The sequence below is a fragment of the Loa loa genome, assembly GCF_000183805.2.
Source record: "Loa loa unplaced genomic scaffold supercont3.198, whole genome shotgun sequence".
NCBI lineage: Eukaryota > Metazoa > Nematoda > Chromadorea > Rhabditida > Onchocercidae > Loa > Loa loa.
In genome coordinates, this window is record NW_018108378.1 from 68,294 (window position 1) to 85,439 (window position 17,146).

Sequence of the window (17,146 nt, forward strand, 5' to 3'; positions counted from 1 at the left end):
GCAGTCATAATGAAAACGGCGAGTCGCGAGGGCATCTAGTGTTTGCATCATCGTGGTGTGGTATAGATGATAACCTTAGAGATATGATCTCTTGTAGATGGTAGTGGTCTTCACGAATTTGTGGCATCTATAAATGATGACACACACGCGTCTCGCACTGTAACATGTTAATCATGCGTGCAACAACTACATCATGCGATCCTAAGTACTATCACATCCATTGGATTGAAATTTATTTCCTGCTCTAGACCGATGAATATTTTACGGTCAAAGGGCCGCAACATGGATACATTTGCGGATTTAGTTTTTCTTCCGGGGAAGTTTAGTTTTCCTAAAGATTAAAGGTGGAAGGTTAGCTTAGATTAAGTGGCAGAGGAACGCGGACGAAAAAAAGAGAAAATATTTCTTTGGTGTATGTCGGATTTGCAAGATTATATGAAAGTTTTTGGAAATTGAAGTGATATATGTTATTCAAGCGGTCTTATTAAACATATTGTTAGCTGTATGTTTAAATGTCCGTTCTGGAACGCCTCATAGTGTCCGTATCTTCCGAATCTAATGCAATGTATAATTTTAGAATGACGGACTCGGAAACGGAATCATTTCATAGTGCCGTTGATAGTTTGTCGGACCGGGAAGACGCAAACAGCAATGATAGTAGCCTAAAGATTGGGAAATTTGATGAAAGAAGGAAGGTTGATGCTACCGAAGATAATAGACATGAATTCGGAGAAACCCATGAAATGCCAAATACTAGAATACTTGAAGTGTTATCCTCAAATCGGAAGAAACAAATGTATCAGAATTTATCATCTTCCGAAGAACCTGCAACATGCAAATTTATTCCGGCGAGACAAAACGATGATTGTGTAGCAGTGGATGAAGCTCATTTTGATCCAGAAAGGAAAATCATTTCAACTCAAGAATCCGGAATAAGTGATCTCGCTTCTCGAAAGATACTCAATTCCCAGACCTTTGAATATCCCACTTCACAGCACAATTGGATGGGTATTGGGAAGGTATCCAGTTCGGGAAATTATAGCGAGTCTGATAAAATTTTCCGAAAAGATGAGGAGCTATTCGGAATGAATAGATTTGAAGACGAAGATGAGCGAAAAGTTGGAATAAATAGCTATAAAATGTCTAGAAAAGAAAATAAAGCTTCTGAATGTGGGCTTGTATCGAGAGTTATTGATAATGTAGATAATGTTAGTGTAGCAGAGGAAATCGAAGAACGGTCCGAAGAAAAGACCGATATTGATCATGACGGGTGGGATGATTGGGAAATGCAATATTCACGAAGAGATGGGAATGATAGCGGAATTTTAGATGAAAACCGAGAACCGCCACGGATGTTGGCTTCGGATGAAGAAGATCGAATTATTGCTAATTCGAAATCGGAGGTTGGTGTTTCAATATTCATTATTCTTTATTCGAACCGTTAAAATTCCCACAAGTAGAGATTAAATAATGTCTGATTTGCAGAAATCTTATTCGGGAGGTGCATGATTCAAATCAATTTCTGAAAAAAAGTGCATTTAAATTTAATAACAGGGAAATCTTGGTGATTTCCATGCACTCTTTGGCTTCATCAAAAATTCCGTTCTTTTATGTTTCAGGCTCGGCAGAAAAAAGAAGAAATCAAGACAAGCAAATCATTTTGGGATTGGACTGAATTTGGCGATGTGGTCACTGCTGTTGGTTAGTAATGCTTGTATCATACCGGTGGTGATGTTCAACATGTTGGTGAAATTTGTCACATTTTTTCTTCATATGCTGTGAATTTTAATTTTTACTTCCTACTAAATGCTATATCCTTTTCAGGGGAAGGTTTAACAAACATATCCAGCGTTGTTGAATCAGGTCTTGGATTACCAGCGCCAGAAGAATTAGTAAGAAACCAACCAGTAGAGAGGCGTGTGAATGATTCTGCAGTGGCTGCGAAAGTTAGCTATTTTTTTTTTTACTTGAGTTTATTTTATATTTGATGGATTTAGTCCTGCTATAATTCAAAGTATATCAATTTTATAATTATATCTTAAAATTCAAAATTAAATTGTTTTGTCATTTCAGATGCTTGAAATGCTGGATTTTGCAGGAAACGGAAGAAGTAGCTAGCTCTAGTATAAAATCATACGGCAAGCTGTTCGCAGGTTTTGGAGCTAACGTTGTAACGGGTTCGCTGGACGTACTTGAAGCACTTGGCAAGAAGACATTTGAAAAATTAACTATACCAGAACAGGTTTGGTTACTGTCTTGCTCATACGATGGCATGCGCAAATAGTAATGCATATATAAAGAGAATGAAATTTGTTATTTTTTTCCTTTGGGTTTGATGTAAGGTATGAATTCTCGATTTCTTACTTTAGAATGTTTGAAAATTAGGGTTCCGAGAAAAGGCGATTTATTTTCGAACCAGAAAGAGGTCAAAATTTATCCGAAGTTTTACGAGAGTTGCGTGAAAGTCGAGCAGAAGAGACGACATTCGAAAGTAATTGTATTACAAAGCGCGAACTTACATTTATTGACTTCTTCGAAAGATTTAGTGGTATGCTTCATTTGGAAGGCCTCGAAATGCTCTCCAAAAATTATTTAAGAAAAATTCCGTCACAGAGAAAGAGGTATTTTTATGTTTTCTCAAATTCCCTAATTTTTTTCTAATTTAAAATCTTGAACTTGAATGCACTGGCTTATATTCTAACCTTTGAAAAGCCATCTTTTATTTTTGAAAGGATAGCTGGGGCATTTATTGGCCAAAACGCCGCCACAATAAGCGCTGAAAACACATAGAAGAAGGTGATTAATAAGTTACCTGAGTTTTTTCTTTGATTTTGAAATTTTGAAGCTTAAATTTCAACATTTCATTGTTCACTTTTCAGCAAAGTAAATGAAATTTTTGCTGAAGATTTGGCGAATACTTTGGAAGAATATCAGGATAATGAACAAGAAAATTTCCTCCAAAATTTCAAAGAAATATTATTAGCCATCGCTCTACCTTACAACGTGAGGCTGGTTTTCATTTGTTCTATGTGATAGATCAAAGGGTGCTGAAATTGTGTTTTACTGCATGTTCGTTACTTTACTTACATCCGTGATCTTGTTTGTTATTTATTTTCATATATTATTTTCATGAATGACCTTAGATTCATTGTATCCAATCATTTTTCCAGGGTTCGGGCTTGATGGATGCCTATAGGCGATGTCAAGAACGTTTAGAAAAACTATCAGATTCCAGTGATCAAATTTTCGAAGTTTTCTTGGGTATTTTGTTTCTTTTCCGAACTAGAATAGCGTTGTCTTGTTCTCGACGTTTCTCTGAAAACTTTACTTTTTAATTAATATTTAACGACTTAAGGACAATTTTAGATTTACGCTCACTCTATATTGACTTACTCCGAAATGTCATATTATGATCTGCAGAATGTTTGGCTGATTTTACCGCTCAAAGTGTGCAGTCAATTCATAAATTAGGACAGCTGATGTTAATTACGGCAACTACAGTGAAGCAGGAACCGTTTTCTGAATTTCATTGCTTACTCGGGCGGCAAATTTCATTTTTCAGTAATCAGTTTGCTCAACATATCAGCGCGGTTGACGCACCTTCTGAAGAAGTTTGTTTCCTGCTTATGTTTACTTATGTGTAATGTATCCATGTGCATGTTCATACTTTTGTAAATTAGCGTTTTTTTTCTACCTTTTTTTCACACTTTTTTTTTTACGTTTATATGTGTTGACATACGCATATTACATATTTTTTACATGCATCGACTTCTTCTTTGCTTGATATTTGGCGTTTCATTGACTTGTTTACGTTATTCTGAAAATTGAATTGAGGAATTCAGGAGTTTTAGAATCTCATGCCGTACGTTATAATTCAGAGGAATATTATTTACATATTTTGATTTTCAGCTTCCAGCTGAATATAGCTTAAAATTAAAAGCATTTGAACAATCTTAGTTTGCTTGAACGAAGATTTGGTTCGCATGTAAAATTTCGTTTCTATATAATGCTAGTTTTATTTATTTCTTGCAGATAGAAGAACTGGTCACGGCGGTATTTCTAGCAGCCGGAGACTCATTCTCATATGTACAGCAGTCTTTTCGTCTTCTCCGACCATTACTGATTCTGTGATACGACTTTTCTCCACTTTTATATCGAATGGTTTCTTGCTTTCTAATGTAGTAAATTATTTGAAACTCATTGCTTGGAAACAAAAGATTCCAGAATTTCATGCGTTTATTGTAATTCATGGATTTTTTTTAGACTTTTCTGGTGGTAATTCTTTCAACTTATATTATTACAATCATTAAAGGCACATTAAAGGGCATTTTATCTTTCCGCGATTTACTTGGAGCTTCCCTTGACTTTAATCATTATCTTGCCGTTGATAAAGATATTCCATTTGGCTTTAATTAGAATAAGGGAAGAGAACGAGAGGATTTAGACATTTGCTTCCCTTAGAAAGGTACTTGCAAAATTTTCATATGAAGTGGAATTAAAGGCAAGGATCCAGTTTAATATCACTGGATATTTTAGAACGATATGTTTAGTGTATGTCAAGACTGTCACTACACTTTATAGTGTAAACACTAGATTTATATATGATTGAGGTTATTCATCAAGGAATCAGGAGATTATAAAATAGGAGTTAAGAGCGTCATTGCATTATTAATTTTCATTTCATCCGATATCCCCTGGTCGTGTGGTTTAATGATTCAAACATGAAAAAACTGAAGAAACTTTTAAAGCGTCGAACTATGTTGAGTATCTTGAAAAAGGTCCGAGATGTGGCAGCGACACAAAATTGTGGAGCGGTGGTGAGTGCTTGTGGCCGAGCTGTTTCTGCTGTTCTTTCATCGAAACCAGAAAAGGTTCAAGCTTATTTCAAAGTATTTGGTAGACTGCTGCCATACTGAATATATGATTGTCAAATCATTACTGCCGAATAATTGAGTCATTTAATCAATGGTAGACTTATGCGATTTGTTAATGGTATATAGCCGAGAAAATAACTAGTAATGGAATAAATAAATTCGTCGAGGTTAAAGGTTATGATGTATTGCATTCTTTCTTGGATAAAATTGGACAGCGATTATTCTATTTAGGTGGAAGCCATAAATGCTTCGAAGTTGAGGACCTTCAAGAAATGTGATGATTTTTACACGTTTGCATTGTATGTGGATAAACCAAGAGATGGGACATATTATGTTGTATATTTGCCGAGAACTTTGAAGATTTGGCGTACACGGGAGCATGATGAAGCAGAATCGCTAAGGGATCAATTGAATAGTCTGAAACTACTTGTTAACATTTTGGGTAATATTTCTGAAAGTTTGGAAGCCTGTCGAGTAAAATCATAAAATATTTTTCTGTTATTTTCCGCGTATACGTCATCTTATCAATTGCATGGTATTAGGTGATTATTATTTTGTGTCTTTCTCATCTATATCAAGTTTTCGATTGTCAGCATAGCATGTTTTTTGTTAGTGGCGAAAATGTCTATCGGAACATGATGGTATATTGGGCATCAAGGAAAAGTTTAACTGGCTTTTAATTTTCTTTCTCCTACAATATAACTTTTCATACACAGTAACTACCGACTCTTTTTCAGAGAAAATAAGTTCGAAATTATTCGAGGCTGAACTGGAACAATTGAGAGATTCGGTGATCAAAAATCCCAAATTTAATGATATACATCATGCTGCTGCTTGTAACTTTCCGAAAGTTATCGTCGCGTTGTGTAAGAATCGTCCAAGGTCTGTAAAGTGTGATTCAACAATGTATATATGAAAAATTTTCGGAAGCACCAATGTTTATTTGTGTAGGAGTTATTCAAAAATAAGAGTTTCTTTTTTTTTTTTCAAAAGTTCGCTTGCAACAATAACTTTGTTGAATTGATCCAAAACTGAGGCTTAAAATGATGTCACAGCTAAAAATATCCTGAAAAATTCTTTTAGAAATTCAGAATTTTTACTTTCCCAAGATGATTATAATATCAAAGACACTGTAATCCAAAAATATTTAGTTAACATCAATAGCTAACTTCTAGAAAGTCCTATTTCAACAAAAAATCATTATTGCATAATTGCCTTTTTTCCTTTATCTCTCTCTAATGATGATTTACATTTTTAGAATTAATAAAAAACGCATTTTGCTTAGATCCCATAAGATAAACTACTTCCTTGCAGCATGGTTAATGAAGTATCCCTTGATGGTTACTATCCATTGCACATAGCAGTGAAGAATGATGCTAAAGAGGCTGTTCAAGTACTCCTGAACTTAGGTGCCCACACTACAGAACAGGATTGTCATTTCAGGAATGCCGTGCATTATGGTGCCGAAAATAATATAGAAATACTGAAGGTGTATTAGTTGGTTTCTTCGTATGCATAACCTGTTGCATTCATTTTTGTTCTCTTACCATACACTAGTAATATTACTTTTTATTACATTCAGTTATTAGCTGGAGCTGAGGATTTTTGGGATGCTGTTGATGTAATTGATAAAGATGGCTTATCACCACTTTGTCTTGCTATTCGTTCAGCCAAAGCCAAGTGCGTAGAATTTTTGTTGGATGCAGATTGTTCAACCGGTCCGTTCCCGGGCGGTTCTTTGGCTGTTATGGTTGCTGTAGCTGTTTCGTCACCCGATTTACCGAAGTATTCATTGGTTTTTTTTTTGCATGTAAATGCCCTCTTTTTTCTTTTCATCCCTTTTTCTTAGATTTACAGTACATTTTTACAGCTATTTTCTAAAACTGAATGTGGTTATTAATGTGTTTGAATTTTAGTTGTGCAATAATTCGAAAAAATTAATAATCTCTTTCAAGGATAGTCGATTTATTATTAATACGAGCTCCACAGTTCTTAGTCGAAGAGATCGATGGTTCATCAACTATTCTTCATGAAAAACTGGAAGTAAAAGTAAGTTTAATCTTGTGTGTATTTACAACTGATTATGGTGCTTCACAAAAACATGGTAATCAGAATTATTTCTATCAGATGGTTCAATATGACACATTTTTTCAATATGTTGACTTAATGGAGCGAAAGTATTTGCATCCAGTTTCTGTGTTTTAGATTGAAGTATTAAAATTTTTTATTATACTAATTCAAATTCTGATCAAAGAATTCCATGACAGTAAATGAGAAAATGAGAGATATGATGCATTCGTGGTGGGATAAGAAAGATTTGGCTCAATTATTTATCTCTCGAAAGAAAAAACATTCCAGTTGTTGTACCATATTCTGGGAGATCTTGGCGATGTCATCAATATAAATGTTCGAAATAATTTGGGTCAAACGCCGCTGTATTGTGCTATAGCCCGAAATGATTTGTCACAAAGTTTTACATTCCTGACGCACAATGCTGATGTAAATATTGCAGATTATGACGGGAATACCCCGTTGCATGTATCTTCTAAGGCATGTTTTGATTTCAATGAGCTAGGGTCGGATAAAGTCCAAAATTGTGTTTTTCTAAGATAGACATCAACGAATTATTCGAGATTTTTTCATCGGTGAGTGATAATTTCGAAATTACTGATTGTTTGTCGGACAGATATTATTTCTTTGCATCACATGCTTTATGGTATCTTTTTGAATTGTTTGAAATTTCTGGAACATTATTTGGTATGATTTTGAAGCTATGCTGTATATTGCTGTCAATATTCGAAAGAACGAGGAAGTATTTTGAGAATAGATCAGGAGCTAAAATTATGAATGCTTCATATTGGTTTTTGAACACAGTTTTCTTTAGGATGGGAATGTTACTCTTGTGAAACTATTACTATGTTTTGGAGCATCAGTACAATTAAAGAACAGTCGCGGGGAAACAGCTCTGGTTGTTGGAAGGAGCAAGTAAGTTTTGTACGGATATTTATTAGAGATTTATCTGTTCATGTCTGGGAACTTTTTTTGAAAAATGAAATGAGCAAAATAACTGTTATTTTAGCTCTGATTGTTGATGTTTATGGAATCTTCTTCAACTACTTGACTTTTAGTTATACTCTTAGTCCAACCCTTTTTATACGAGTAAGGTATCCCAATTATTTTTTCCAATGGAATCCCTTCGAGAGTTTTATTCAAGAAATGTAAGTACTTCGTTGATTATATCACATCTATGCTGAAAAATGTAATACAAATTCAGCACAGAAATTATGGAGTGTTTGAAGCTCTTTGCTTATCCACCATCAACCATTCGACCAGTTTTAGGTAACGGTACGTTTTATTGAGGAGCAGACTTTATAAAACAATTAGCTTAATTGATTTTTTTTCAAAATTTCGAATAATCCACGAAAAATTTTGATTTCCTATCTAGATGTTAAAAGTTCAGACGTTTGCAAATATCCTTTAATCTTTGACCGTTTTGTCTTTTTGTTTGTAATGATTGTTTTATTAAAATGAATTTCAGTTTTATCTGATCTTATGCAAGAAAGAGCAATAGAGGAGCGGGATCGAATGACACCAGAACAAAGGCAACGGTTGGTCAATGTAATAAGCTTCGATGGTGGTGGAATAAGAGGCTTAGTACTTTTGCAGGTATCTCTCGAAGTAGTTCTTTTTATTGATTTTATGCTATACTGGTTTGTTTTCTCTTAACATTCGGACCACTAATTAATGCAAAAAGTGTCAGGTATTAGATATTTTATGCTCCATTTCACATGACGCATGTGTTCTCCACTCCAAAATATCGGAAAAAGTTTTTCTTTTCCCCATATACATTTTTTATATTCAAATTGGAGATATATATTGAGAAAGACATAAATATAAGTATATTATACTGAGATTGTATTAGTTTAAGCGCAACATATTGAATAGTCGCATGGTTAAGAATAGCAAATAAATATATCGGTCATCGAGAAAACTTTTAATCATGTTAACCAACTCTTCTTCCCTTCCACTCCTCGGTTATTCAACTTGTGCAGTCGCATCTTACATCAGTCAAATTATTCTGTTTCAGATATTGATGCATATTGAGAAATTGTTGGGTCATTCTGTCATGAAGCACTTTCAATGGTTATGCGGAACTAGTACAGGAGCAGTGATTGCATTGGGGCTAACGAAAGGTCTGTCATTTTCATGTCCATAATTTCTGTTATTTTTTTTCACAGTTTATATAAATACACAAATTCCAGATAAGCTTAGAATGATCTCGCTAAAAAAAATTTTCTTAAAGGGTATTCGTTAAAGCACTGTCAAAGTCTTTATCTACGCATGAAGGATGAACTATTTGGTGGTCGACGACCATATTCAGAAAAAGTGATCGAAGGTATTCTCTGCGAAAATTTTGGCGAAAAGACAACGATGGCACAATTAACATCTAAAAAGTATATTCATGTTTCACTTTTTAGGAAATCTTTTTTCTGAAGTCCTAATTTTTGTCGTATCTTTCTTTTCTATTACATGGTGACCATTTGTAACAGAATTTTTACTATTGATTTATTCATATGATTTATTCGTTTGATATCTTCTTAGAATCGCGAATCGGTCTATTCTACAAATCATTAAATTCTGGTCATGATTAGAAATGATAATTTGGCTGGGTGATTAGGCAAACAAACAAATTAGGAAGACTGGCTCATGTTTTGCCAATTTAGGAAAATCTCTAATAATGAAATATTTTTAAGATGGGTCATGCGAAAACGTTCGTGGTACAGGATTGTCGTCCAAATAATACTTTTGTTGTCATTTGTTTAATATCTTGAATGCAGCATTCTAGATTGCAATGTTATTCGTATTTCAAATGCAAAATAATTATAACTGTATTTTCTTATAGCTGCATATATTAAATACATCCAATGAAATATTTTTACTTGAGATAAATATTTGGTTATTGACAACGCTTGAATATCTATCTTCCTGTTGCTGTTTTCAGAGTTATTGTGACGGCTTCATGTGTACGAAGAAATCCACCACAGCTGAAACTCTTTCGCAACTACACTTTACCAGTTAGTAAAGCTGAAAACGAGGCCTTGGGATTTGATGATCCCTGTGAGAACTTAATATGGAAATGTGCGCGGTACTCTAGGTAAGCTATATGTTCCTTAATCACTTCAATATATTTGAAAGTAAGTGTGTCAAAAAAACATTTCGTAGTATTTATATGTTGTAAATAAATGAATATATATAATGCCTTGACTTTTTTGTCGTAGGATAAAAATTAGATCTTTTGGAAATGAAGGAAATGAAATATGAGCCATGATATATTTGGCACTAATAGGCAAAGTTTTATATGGACCAAAAACTTCTCTCTGTTAGAGGATTTATGTTGTTCGAACATCTGAGTCGTTTGATTATCAGTGCTGTTGTTGACTATAATATAGTTATTTATTCGAAGTGGTAGAAATTGCTGCAACAAATTTCGGTTAATAAATCCAAACACTAGCCGGTCTAGATATGTACTTGATATCATCTCGAACTTTTAGTAGAAGGCGTGGAGAAGGAAGGATTCCTGATGCATAAATTTATATGGATTGCAGTGACACTAATATCAACATAGCATCATAGTTTAGATTATAGTAAATATCAACAGTTTAATATATACTCTCACTTTATATACACAATATGACATTTTTTTGATTATACGTTTGTTATCAAGTGTCAACTGCAGTTAACGGATTGGAGAAGGAAGGAATAAGTGTTAATAATAGCTGACTACTGAGTATATTTTGTAGCGCTGCTCCAATGTTCTTCACACCGAAAGATAATTTTGTTGATGGTGGATTAATATCAAATAATCCAACGCTTGATCTTATGTCAGACATACATACTTATAATGCTGCATGTATGAAAGCGGCAAGTTATTCGTTGAATTTCTTATTTATTGCAAAAAAAAGACATGGCATTTATTAAAAGGCCATTTCATTACTTAATTAATTGTAAACTGAAGCAAAGAGTGTCGTGAGAGGAAAACTATAGACCTTAATATCGGATAATTATCTGAAGTTTGGATGCTAAATATCGTCATTTTATTACCAGTCACTTAACGAAGAAGTCCGAAAGCATTAATTGAGTAAGTAACCTATTCAACTGATATCTGGATGAAATTATATGCAATCCTGTTACTGGTGTACTCATTTAAAGCGAGTTTGCTCCATACCTGAGATGAAAATATTAAAGTTTTCAGGAAAAAGAGACTGTACACATTGGCTGCATTGTGTCATTGGGAACTGGTCAAGCGCCGCCTGAAGAGTTAGGAAGCATGAGATGGAATTTTGGTTTGCCTGGAGGTTTTGCCGAAGGCGTATCTATGTTTGAGGATTTGATAAGTTTAAAAAATCTTCTTGTAGAACAGGTTGGTTTATTTGCGTTTATTTATGGAATCAGTTTTACCAACTTGGCAGAATTTCACCAAGTTTAAGTGAATTCTTGTGCAGCATTCTTATAGCACAAATAATTTTTAGTTATCTCCTTATGGGTTGAACTTCTTTCATCTCCTCTTTGGTTTCTTCTTTCCACACGAGTTCGTACGACATAAATTACTTCTTGTAGGATAAGCTATTTATTTACCCGGGTATTTTTGAGTAAGTCTGATTACTTCATTCAAATTGTAAACCCAATTGCAGTACTATCGTTTTGAGAGAATAAAGGTTATGGGGATATGAGGAATTGTCTAAATATGTGGAATATTTTCATACTTTTATTCTCTGTAGTCTTACTTACAACATATATAACAGTGGCGAACGATATTGTTTGGGACTAATTTGCTGAGCTGATTTGCTTGTACTCTGATAGAGTTGATGAATAAAAAAAAGAAATTACCGTACTGACATCTCTACCCTCATTCCCTAATATTGAACTTCAGTTACCTTGCCAAAGTTCAGGACTTTCAAAGCTTACCTGAGAATGTTTATAAGTTCTCAGAGTTTCAAACGAGTGCAAACATACGCAAATACAAACACTGTCAAATCTGAAATTATTTGTTGGATGTCCGAGCACAACTATTGCCCTGCCCGAAACTCCAATTATACAATCAACCCACGGTTCTGGCACCCTTCGATGTCAGAACGTTCCAAAAATAATGGACTACGGAGAGTACTTGACGCTGTTCACACTTGCCATATTTCACCTAGATGATCTTGTAGTACTGTGTGGATTGCTATGTCGAGATTCAGAGGTCAATCGCAGGATGTAGTGAACATTAAACGAAGAAATGGTAGATAACAAGAGAAGAGCTCATTATAATGATGTTACAATTTTCGGAGTGCAATGCTCTAAACAGTATCATCCAATGGGTTCATTTGTCCATCTCTCGATATAATTACCTCTGAGTTTATGTTACAGGTTACAGTTTCCAATGGACCATGCGTGACACGTGCACGTTCTTGGGCTCATGATCAGTCCATCCCATTTTTTCGTTTTTCACCACCTCTTGCGTCACATGTGGAACTTGATGAAAACAGAAATGAAGTAATTGTTGGTCTCCTTTGGGATACGGAGGTACGTAAACGTACAATTTATACATTTATCAGACAAAATTTATTAATAGTCGCATGGACTGTCTTGAGAAGACTGTCACTGGTTCAACATGAAGGGCAGAAGACAATTTTTATAAATGGATTATTAAGAAAAGTTATCATCATTTTAAAAAGCTCCTCTCTGACTTGATCGATATCTCATTCTTATGTAGATAGATTCTTCATTAAATACGATATCCTACCTGACATTTTGGACTAGAAAATGAAAAATCCCCCAACTTAAATCAATTAATTGGTTAATTATTAATATTGACTGTATTAATTGTTCATGATCTATTAAAATATTTTAAATTTTCTTTTCATATTTTAAGAACTGAAAGCGAGACTCAATAGCATTTTAGATTACTTTTTTATAAAATACTGCTCGAATAACCACAGTACACTATCATTTACATGCTTCTACTTTATCAATATTTCTTAGAAATATTTGCGTACCGATGGGAAACACGACGTGGAAACTTTAGCGAAGTATCTCAAATCGCTATAGAACTTTCCCTCATGCAATGTATGCGAAGATTGTGATATAGCAATTTTTATTTTAATAATTCGTAAAAGATCATAGCATACGTTTAACACAATTTGCTTCTTTGATACAATTAATTGTGAGAAGTATTTCAAATACTGCAAAAAGTTATTTTTCGGGTAATGAACGAGTGGTCCAACTAAGACCGTACTTGAGAAAAATCTTTATTTTGCTTGCTAAAAGAAAGAGCCCACATGAACTTTTAAAGGGAAGAGTGTTACTGTTTAAAATTTTGTCTCATTCCCACTAGTTACTTTTTCTTTTATAAATGTTAACATTATCACCAATACGGTAAATTACCGTTCCTTTGAAAGATTTAAATAGCCTGAGAAATTGATTATTGTGTAAACAAGTCCCATACATTGTAATGAATTAGTTAATTTATAATGCATCGATTCAACTGATTGTGAAATAAGCTGTAAACATAATGAAGAGTTGATACTGTCACTGCAAACTGATAACACTGATTTGCAAGAGTGTAAATATAATGACAAACTGACAAATGTCACATAAATCAATCCGACAGACTGCAAAAATAGTATAAGGCATTGCTAAGAAATAGACAAATAGACTGTCTGAATTTTGTCATCATCAAATAAATTTGTATGCCATGGATTAATTGTTGCAGTTATTGATTGCACTTGTAGTTAGTCTTATATTTCATGATGAAACCGAATCTGAGATGAGTGTTCTTCAGATTTTTTTACTTCGAAGTCCGACTACAGTTGGCCCTCTTTTTATTTGGAAAGCAAGATAGGGGGTCCCATCAAAATGAACTCTTCTGCTTGTTCTGAGCGAAAGTATTGCGTATTTTGATTAACATTTTCAAAACATTTCTCTAAACTATTAAGGAGGGATCAAATCTACATTTTCGGAAATTTCCAAAGAGTTACGGAAATATCTTATTTGTTTACAGCTTCAGCACGTTAATAATTTCCGAAGCAAATCAGAAAAAGAAAAACTGATTAGAAATTGCAGGTGAAAATGATAAAGGATGCAGTAAATAAGCTACAAACCGAATTGCAAGATGAATTGGACGAATTGTCTTCAATCCTATGGCATCAAATTACAACAATACTAATTAGATTGAAAAGCTAACACTAAAAAACCGATGGCCATCAGTGAAGGAGACATTTATGAATGCATATTGTAGATATAAATTGGAAAATTACTACATATCTTTCGAATACGACGAAAATAAATTTCGAGCAACATCTGCGGTCAGTTGATTCGGAAAACAAAGCAATGGAACAATAAAATTTACTGCCCAATAATGACCAAATACCATCCTTAATCTGGAAAAGCAGATATTTATAGCAACATTTACAATTCTTTCGTTTTTCCTCTCCAAATTGAAAAACATTGGAAACTCGTTCAAATCTTTGTTGTAGGATTTAAATTCTGACACCAAACTTCAATCGTTGTCTTTTTTCATGATTGCAAAACTGATTTTTTCTTTTTTTTTTTTTCTAAAGACGTTATACCGAAAATTATCCTGGAGTCATTTGAATATTAAAACATTTCTAAAATAAACGAGTAAGGGAAGTATTCGATATTGCTCCATATTTATCTAGACGATCTTGTAGTACTGTGTGAATTCTATGTCGAGGTTCAAAGGTTAATTACAGTGTGTACATTAATTGAAGGAACGGTAGATAATAAGGGAAAAAATCATTACAATGATAGTACGATCTTCGGAGTGCAATGCTTCAAGCAATATCATGCAATGGTTCATCTGTCCATCTCAGGTTGTAACCACTACTAATAATGGATTACAGCTTCCAATAAACTATGCAAAACATGTGCACGTTTTCAACGATCAATCCATCCCATTTTTTTTTTTTCGTTTTCCGCCGTTTCTTTCATGATAGATGGAATTTGATGAGACGAGTAATAAAGTAATAAAGAACACGGAGATATGTAAACGTTCAATTTGTACATTCATCAGGCAAAATTCATTAATAGTTGTATGGAGTATTTTAAGAAATGGTTCAACATAATGGGTAGAAACCAACGTAAAGGTTGTCGATTTTACGCCTTTGAAATAGAATAGTCAAAACTATGAGAAGCTTCAAGCAAATCGATAATAGACTTGCTGAATGTTGGTCGAGTACTATCCAGTTCCGGGATAATGAAGTGATAAACAGATTAAACAGGTACTAAATAGAAGAGGAAACAATAAAGAAAACTATTTCTGTTAACTTTATACCTTTCTGAATAGGTTTCACCATCACCATGTAATTCAATCCTTCTGCTTAATGTGTGATAATCATACATCGTATAACCATTTAATGTATAAAACATCTAAAATCATGCAAACTTATTGAAGAAGATTCTCTATAAATAAAATTTTAGAAGTTCATCTGAATCAGTTTAGATAATAACGATCATGACGATAATGATACGATAGAATTCAAAAAATCCTAGATTCATTTTGCAACATACTATGTATATGAAAAATGAGCAGAAGAATGAAAGGAAAACTTAAGCGTAAAAACATTGGAGTTGAAAAGCAGAATTTTCACCTGTAAACCAAAAAAATAAGGGCAACAATGGAGGTGGCTGTGCATATGCTGAATAGAACGCAAATAACTGTGTTGGCGAATATTTCATCGGAAATAATCCATCGAATGACAGCAACCGGTGCTAGGAGCTTCAACCAACCAAATGGGTAAATATTAGATTCCACATGTCGCAGCAAATACATCAGAAGGTAAAACGACCCTACAGCAGCACCAATACTTGCCCATAGAACAAATACGATGAAAAAACGCTGAAATATATTTTAGTGGAAAAATTGGAAACACAATGGTCAAGTTAAAATGGGAAAGATAAACTTAGTAGGAAGTGAAATGAGCATTTGTAATAGTGCTGATAATGATAATGATAACAATGATAACCGATAATAAAATTTAATCTATGATTGTAGTGGGTAACTTTTTTCATGCGTCACTTTATATGAGCTTTATCAACTTATTTAATTAATGCATTTATACTTAGGTAATTGCACACATTATCTTGGCTCTAAAGCACTTTCCATAGGTTACATGCAACAAGAGCTAAAGTAAGCTTACTTATGTGATAAACAAAATAAACAGCATTGTTCTATACTTTTTAATCTTCAGCGTCTTTCATCCTTAAGTGTCCCCAAAATTTCCTCTCCGTTAGCTAACCTGATTAGCAATTCCAACACAGGCACCCGTCATGAAGCAATGATGATCTTTCCTCAGAACGCACATATTACATAGTCTGCAATGATGACTCCTCAACGGTGCTATTCGATTACATTCTAAACAATATTTACCGGCACCTTTCACATTTGTTAAAACTGCAACACCTTGGAGCCAACGTTGTGGATCGTTACGCCTAAAAAAAGATTTTACATTTGTAAAATCTACTCACCACAATTAATAAAACTAAAAAAATCATTGATGAACTAAAAAAGATTGATTTATTTTAAATTGTATTTAATTTATAAAATAATTTTGTGGAACTAGCTTAATGATCATCATCATTAGTTTCATTTCGATGCATGAACAGTTCTTGTACCAGACAACTAGCATATCAGAATTCTTACCTATGAATGACAGCCACACAATTTTATAATACGCGCTATCGATATCGATGCTTAAGTTCGATTTCATCAATACTTGATATTAATTAATAAATACCTGCTATAGATGACGAACAGAAGAAAATTGACGAGCAATTCCAAAATGATAACGATAGCGAAACAATTTGCCCGGGTACAATAGTCAGGTTGATAAGTTGCTGGGCATGTATAGAACAATATTAGGAAGTAAATACCAAAAATTAATAGTAGCGTATATACAACGCCACCAATATTGGCCCATTCATACGCTCGCCATGTTTTTAGACGCATATCGTCAAAGAAATTTGACTCCCTGAGAATTTTTGAATACTGAGTGAACTGATTTATATTTTACTATTTCGAAAAGAAATTAAGAATAAAGGGCAAAGGCTTGGGCTAAAAGAGGAAAGATAAGCAGTCGTCTTCTGCCCAACGATAATATAAGTAGAACTACTAACATTTAAAGAATTGAAATAAGGTATGTTACTTAGAGCAAATTACGCATACTCCCCATCCCTTCTCTATCATTCTTTGTTTCCCTATATATATATAT

The 17,146-nt window shown here is 33.8% G+C and overlaps 3 protein-coding genes across 5 annotated transcripts; 2 read left to right on the plus strand and 1 right to left on the minus strand.

Moving 5' to 3' along the window:
- Positions 1-512: 512 nt before the first annotated feature.
- LOAG_06573 lies at positions 513-4,149 on the plus strand (the record flags this gene model as incomplete). Of its 2 annotated transcripts, none has more annotated exons than XM_020447176.1 (9): positions 513-1,403; positions 1,620-1,701; positions 1,825-1,946; positions 2,099-2,242; positions 2,386-2,621; positions 2,880-3,008; positions 3,171-3,261; positions 3,421-3,611; positions 4,033-4,149. In XM_020447176.1, 7 exons carry the CDS (start codon positions 513-515, stop codon positions 3,181-3,183), a joined length of 1,617 nt encoding a protein of 538 aa, XP_020305499.1. The 2 variants fall into 2 exon arrangements, with proteins under 2 accessions (XP_020305499.1, XP_020302565.1); XM_020447175.1 differs by having other exon boundaries at positions 2,880-3,003; positions 4,033-4,131.
- A 572-nt stretch (positions 4,150-4,721) lies between these two features.
- On the plus strand, positions 4,722-14,294 carry LOAG_06574 (the record flags this gene model as incomplete). Of its 2 annotated transcripts, XM_020447177.1 has the most annotated exons (17): positions 4,722-4,871; positions 5,106-5,316; positions 5,612-5,756; positions 6,189-6,363; positions 6,457-6,659; positions 6,830-6,923; positions 7,233-7,424; positions 7,759-7,859; positions 8,149-8,219; positions 8,413-8,540; positions 8,962-9,067; positions 9,178-9,328; positions 9,877-10,029; positions 10,676-10,796; positions 11,128-11,295; positions 12,285-12,440; positions 13,980-14,294. In XM_020447177.1, the coding sequence occupies 17 exons, from the start codon at positions 4,722-4,724 to the stop codon at positions 14,097-14,099; spliced, it is 2,445 nt and encodes an 814-aa protein (XP_020302566.1). In that variant the 3' UTR covers positions 14,100-14,294. The 2 variants fall into 2 exon arrangements, with proteins under 2 accessions (XP_020302566.1, XP_020305500.1); XM_020447178.1 differs by lacking the exons at positions 10,676-10,796; positions 13,980-14,294 and adding an exon at positions 12,900-13,216.
- A 1,228-nt stretch (positions 14,295-15,522) lies between these two features.
- Positions 15,523-16,908, minus strand: LOAG_06575 (hypothetical protein; the record flags this gene model as incomplete). The annotated part of the gene is made up of 3 exons (XM_003142111.2): positions 16,673-16,908; positions 16,175-16,367; positions 15,523-15,774 (listed from the first exon to the last, which is right to left on the minus strand). Exons 1-3 carry the CDS (start codon positions 16,882-16,884, stop codon positions 15,523-15,525), a joined length of 657 nt encoding a protein of 218 aa, XP_003142159.1. The 5' UTR covers positions 16,885-16,908.
- Between the last annotated feature and the right edge of the window lie 238 nt (positions 16,909-17,146).